This window comes from Chrysochloris asiatica, unplaced genomic scaffold, assembly GCF_000296735.1.
Source record: "Chrysochloris asiatica unplaced genomic scaffold, ChrAsi1.0 scaffold00004, whole genome shotgun sequence".
Taxonomy (NCBI): domain Eukaryota; kingdom Metazoa; phylum Chordata; class Mammalia; order Afrosoricida; family Chrysochloridae; genus Chrysochloris; species Chrysochloris asiatica.
In genome coordinates this window covers 605,363-611,323 of record NW_006408522.1, presented here as the reverse complement: position 1 = coordinate 611,323, position 5,961 = coordinate 605,363, and the positions used below count along the sequence as shown (strand labels likewise).

At 39.9% G+C, this 5,961-nt stretch overlaps 1 protein-coding gene across 1 annotated transcript; it reads left to right on the top strand.

The window, feature by feature from the left end:
- Nucleotides 1–302: 302 nt before the first annotated feature.
- On the top strand, nt 303–5,759 carry LOC102819420 (chromosome unknown open reading frame, human C15orf61). The gene is made up of 2 exons (XM_006831504.1): nt 303–648; nt 5,632–5,759. The coding sequence occupies exons 1-2, from the start codon at nt 303–305 to the stop codon at nt 5,757–5,759; spliced, it is 474 nt and encodes a 157-aa protein (XP_006831567.1).
- Nucleotides 5,760–5,961: the final 202 nt, after the last annotated feature.

Genomic DNA, 5,961 nt, shown 5'->3' with positions numbered 1-5,961 from the left:
ACTACATGAGGTCATATGTGACAATGTAATTGTCTTTTCTGTACTAGTGTCCCCCATCCTGAGCGCGTCACTTTTCCGCTTCTAAGAACCCACTCCACTCAATTCTGGCCGCGGGGCCTGTGCGCGTACCCATCCCGTTGTTCTAGAGGGCGCACCTACGCGGGGGCGCACCTACTCGGGGCTAGAGGGCGTTTCTGCGGCTCCACACAAGGGTTGGGCACGCGCACCCGGAGGCTCCGCCCCGGCAGCGCGCGCCCAGCGGCACCCGCGGGAACAGGCCCGCCTCCCCGGCGAGGCCGGCCATGGAGGCGCTGCGGAGGGTCCATGAGGCCGCGCTCCGGCTGCTGCTGTGTGGCCCCTGGGTCTCGGGCTCCACCTCCGGCCCGAAGCCCCGAGCCTCGGAGGTGCTGACGCGGCACCTGCTGCAGCGGCGCCTGCCGCACTGGACCTCCTTTTGCGTACCCTACAGCGCAGTCCACAACGACCAGTTCGGCCTCTCGCACTTCAACTGGCCCGTGCAGGGCGCCAACTACCACATCCTGCGCACTGGCTGTTTCCCTTTCATCAAGTACCACTGCTCCAAGGCTCCCTGGCAGGACCTGGCCGGGCAGAACCGGTTCTTCACGGTGCTCAAGGTCATCAACCTCGGTGAGTGGCCCAGGCTGCGACCAGTGCCCGCCCCCGGGAAGCACGAGCCGCCTTGAGGCTCACGAAGCGCCGAGTAACGCCCACCGTTTACAAAGCACGCTGACAAACGTCCGAACACCGAGGCCACCACCCGGGCCCTGCACCGAGATGCTCCACTTCGCAGACCCTGCATCCCTCGTCCCCAGTCCCAGCGCCAGCCTCGCAGGCCTGGACTTTAACTTTGCCCTTTTGTATCTTCCCGGCCTTCCCATTAGCAGTTAGGGTTAAATTGCTGACTACTGAATCGTCCTCCCGTTTCAGCCTACAGACTGTCTATCAACCACAGACCTGGCCTGAGAGACCACCCTGCATCATTTCTGGGGAGGGGCATTCCACTCTCACTTCCGGTTAACTGGGGCTGGGGACACTGGAGAGGAGGGAGAAAGGGGCTTGTAAGCAAACATGCCCACTGGAGAGGGCCTCTGAAGTTAACAATGTATCACTGAATGGCAGGGTGTATTCCCCTGAACACCATGTTGTGCGTTTTAGTTTCTTTGTTGTCTTTATATGAATCTCAGCAAATTTGTTTTTAATAAAAGCACTAAACGTTTTGCCAGACACATTCGCTTCTTTAGATGCTGGACCTAAAAGATATTTAAAAGACTCTTCCTCTTTATTATTTGTATGTTTTAATGGAAATATTCTGATTTTGAGAGAAGTTGGTCCTGCTAGGTATCTATGTTTCTTTTGAATTTGAATTTTCAAGAGAGGCATGAACATCGACCTATTTATATGTTAGTGAAAGATGACTTGAGACGTTTTGAACCTATTAATATCAAATTAATCCAAATTTTAGTAATTCCAAATCTAGACATGGGCCTAAAGCATGTTACCCAATCAGTTTTGTGGTTTTGTGTTTTTTTTTTTAAACTAAACTCCTGTGCAGCTGAATTAGCAATCTGATTAAATTTAAATGTTGTATGTGTATTTTTGTTTATAATAACTCAGCCATAGGCTTTTCAGCCAATGCTTCAGTGGGACTGCCCTGGTTCAGTACAGTATGGCAATGATTATGGAGAATGTGTACTCTTTTTTTAAATGCCTTATAATTTGCCATGGGGATTGTATTGTTGTTGTTATGTGCCGTGGAGTCAGTTCCGACTCCGACTCCTAGTGACCCTGTACAGGGTTGCCGAGGTTGTAAATCTTTACGGGAGTAGAAAGCCACATCTTTCTCCCGTGGAACAGCTGGTAGAATCGTAATCACTACGCTACCAGAGCTCTTTACGGGGATTGTATAGAAAGAAAATAACTCATTTTGAGGTTGATAAAGAGTTGAGGGGTGAGGTGATCTAGAAAACCAAACTCAAAGTTATATGAATTACTTGGACAGACTGGAGTGGTGGCTAGATTCAAGAAGAAGAACAAGTTTATACTAAGATTCTCTGAAGCCAAAGAAATTATTCTTCCCAAATGTAAGAAATAATCAATTTAGAAAAAAAATTAAAGGGTTATAGCTAAATCATTAACTGAATGTGTGTTTGTTGTTTTTAAAGTTGCTACCATTTAAAACCTTACACGGTTAAGAACACCTTAATAACTAGAGGGTTCTCTTTTAAATATACGTATAAATGGAGAGGGAGCTGAGGTAGGTAGGATACCTACAATGTTCTCCACATAGAAAAGTCAGCCATTTGAGGAGAGAAGCACAGCAGTTAGTTAGCTTTTTATGCAGAAAAGGCCAAAGACTTACTGGACTTTTAAGATAAGCACTGGACTGCTAACTGAAAGGTCGGCGGTTCAAACCCACCAGCCATTCCTGGGAAATCCCATACAGGGTCCCTATGAGTTGAAACCACCAACTCAACACTTAACAGCAACATGCTAACTAACTCTATGCCTGTGAATATTCAAAAAGTCCCACTTAAATGGGAATAAGTTTTAAATTAAGCAAAAAGGCAAACATGTTGCTGGTGAATATTTTCATGCAGATTGGCTTATACTGATCAGGGGAATTAGTCTCTGGACTTTTTAAAGAGTGTTGTAATCACCAAATTGGTACTTTTAATTTTTTTCTAAAGATGGGAATGTGAATTAAATGAGAGAATCAGTTCCTATTTTGTGATGTACACTTGCCCTCTGAAACATCAAGTATATATAATATGAATATATAAGGTTTTAGTCCTCTTGTTCCTTTCTAAATTAGTAACTCTCAGAGTAATTCATTTTACCATTTTGAAAATAATAAAGATTTGTGTTATCCATGTGTTCGCTTTCTCCTCTGCCTTCCCTTCAGTAGACACTGACATTTTATTGATGGTTTATCAGACTGGGTATCTGTCCTGCTGGGAAGTAGATTGAGATTTAAGAAAAGCAACTCACCATTGGAATGAATGGGTAATCGGAGACTTGCTATGGAAGCTCTCATTTTTTTTAAGTGCTTAATTTGACAGAAGTTTACCTACTGTTCAGCTGACTTAAAATGAATGATTACGCATAGAACTGACTTTCAAATCCATTTTGAATTTGTTTCATGGGATTTTCTAGACTTAAACATATGTTTAAAGATTATTATGGGTTTTTTTAATGTATAAATTGCATAGGGGGCAAATCTTTCCATTTAGTGTATTGTTGTGCTGACAAGCACTCCAATTAAATAAATAGACGGTAGGAAAAAACAGGAATTTCTGGCTCCTATATCAGGACTCCAACCATTGTTAAACAGCATTATTAATAATGGTTCCTAGTTTTTCTTAATAACAAATATTGTAGCTATTATTGAGCTAAAGAATCTATTATCAGCTCTCCCATTTTAGCTTACAGATACTAGCGATTTATGTTATTTTTCAAAAGTATGATTTTTTTTACAGTATCAGTATTTTAACTAAAAACGGATCCTATTTTAACTGCAAAACAATCCTTAGGTGTCACCAACCACTCCTTAAATTTATATCCTTAGTATTGGTTTAAAAGGTATATTTTATGTATTTTATTCTCAGTATATTTAGATAATTAATAATTACTTCTCAAGCCTTGTTTTTCCTGGCGTACTTCTATGGTTTTTAGCTGTTCGTATTGTAAGACCACGTTTTACATTTATTTATGGTTGTACCTGCTCTCTGCACTCCTCCCTTTTCCCTTCTATTATCTTCCTGTTCTTCCCTTGTCCACCCCTCTTCTTCCAGACCACTTTCTTTGATTTACTTTTTTTCTTTTGGTTTCATGATTTGTAAATAGCCTTATAATTGTAATAGGTTTTCTGGTGACATTCCATTAAGGAACTAGAGATTCTTTAGAGTATTGTTGTTAAGGGCCATCGAGTCAATTCCGACCCATAGTGACCCTGTATAGGGTTTCCAAGGAGCGACTGGTGAGCTTGAACTGCTGACCTTGTGATTCAAACGACTTTGCAGTCTGGCGCATTAACCAGGCAACAAATTCTATACTGGCAAGATTTCATAGAAATATGTAAAAGTGACAAAGTATGACCCAGTATACATATTCCTAAAAATAGCTGTGAGCCTGAATTAACTTTTTTGATTCCCCTCTTTTTTTTCACTGCCAGTTAGTGATACCTCTCCTGATTCATTTCTGGCATCACTGTGGCTGGACTGCTGCTTCAGGAGATAAGCTCAAGTAGTTCAGTGTATGCACTCATTCAAAAACAGCACAGCACAGCAAATATCCTCTTGGCAGAAAAACAAGAAAAAATTTAACAGTATGATTAATTTTGAGCATGTGTTCATTTCCCTGTTAACTAGAAAAAGTGATTTTCCAAATGTACAGCTGTCCTTTTAAATCCACTTTCTAAACAACTCCAACAAGGAAGCAATAAGATTAATACTTGTACAGAGCATACAATATTGATTCATGGGTCTGTGATCCTATACATGTGTTTTTAATCTGTTCATTTGAATTGTTCTGGTTAAGTGCCGTCAAGTTGGTTCCAACTCATATTGACCCTGTCTAGGGTTTCCGAGCAGCTGGTGAGTTTGAACCAGTTTGGACTAACTGACCTGGTGGTCCAGTGTTTATTCCATAGTACCACATAAATGCCTTAAAAAAAGTTTAGCATTGCGAAACTTTGTCTTGAGTCTAATAGTATCATATTCATATAGATGTTTAATCCAATACCCACATAGTATGTGCTTAATTTCATGTATTACAAATGGCAATTATTTGTAATCTCAACCATAAGAAAAATCTTACCAAATGAACTATTCCAAAGAAGAAGCCTCATAAAACAAGATTGTTGTCAAGTCAGTTATAAATTACAGAGAATATTTCTTTATCATTCCTGTTATTAAAATTTTCCTTAGAGTTACATTTTACCTTAGGTTTTGAAAAACAACTTTTTGACCCAGTTCTTTTTAAGTTGTACAAAAATTGCTTTAGCCAGCAGTGCTACTGTCTAATTTAAAGAAAGATAAAGTTGACCTAGAAATTTAAGCTCAAGCCTAAAAGCAGGAGCATCTACAACTAAATTAATGATATTCTTCTCTTTATTTGTGAAAAGAATATAGAATTGTTGTTGTTAAGTGCCATTGAGTTGATTCCAACTCATAACAACCCTGTATATGGTTTCCAAGACTGAAAATCTGTGGGAGCAGAAAGCCTCATCTTTCTCACTTGGAGTGGCTGGTGGATTCAAACCACCAACCTTGTGGTTCTCAGTCTAGTTCTTATCTTGAAGTTACTTCATAGTTATTTGAAGGTAATAAATTAGTGCTTGTAAAGTCCTTTGGCTGAAAACTTGTATCAGCCTTGTCTATGGTTTTAAAAATCCCTAGGCTAACTCAGTTGTCATCATGTTTCACAAACAGACAAAGCTTAACTCTTAGATAATCATAGTCAGTGTTGAATAATATTTTACTACCTTTTCTAACTGTAATTTATTGATATTACTGAAGAGTGTTTTCTGATTTATATTTATGACAAATGTATGGGTACCTGATTAATAAGTATTATCAGTGTTTATAAATAACATATTCATTTGTTTTCTAGGAATTCCAACTTTATTGTATGGACTTGGCTCCTGGCTATTTGCAAGAGTCACTGAGACTGTGCATACCAGTTATGGACCAATAACAGTTTATTTTCTAAATAAAGAAGATGAAGGTGCCATGTATTGAAAACTGTGCATCAGAGAACGTAAATAGCAGTGGATTTTCTCTTGTGTAAATGTGCAATATTTATTTTTGATCCTTTAAAATAAAACTTTTGCAAAACACCTTTTTTCTTTTCTACGGTGTTTGGTTCTTTAAGATGAATCATTGCCCTCAAGAGGCGAAGCTTTTCATACATTGTTATATATTACGTACGCTGTGTAGCCAA

What these genes read in the sequence shown, in the direction of transcription:
- LOC102819420 (XM_006831504.1), top strand. Translation starts at nt 303, where the DNA reads ATGGAGGCGCTGCGGAGGGTCCATGAGGCCGCGCTCCGGCTGCTGCTG. An exon ending in GCTCAAGGTCATCAACCTCG is followed by an intron (nt 649 to 5,631) that starts GTGAGTGGCCCA and finishes TTTGTTTTCTAG; the next exon opens with GAATTCCAACTTTATTGTAT.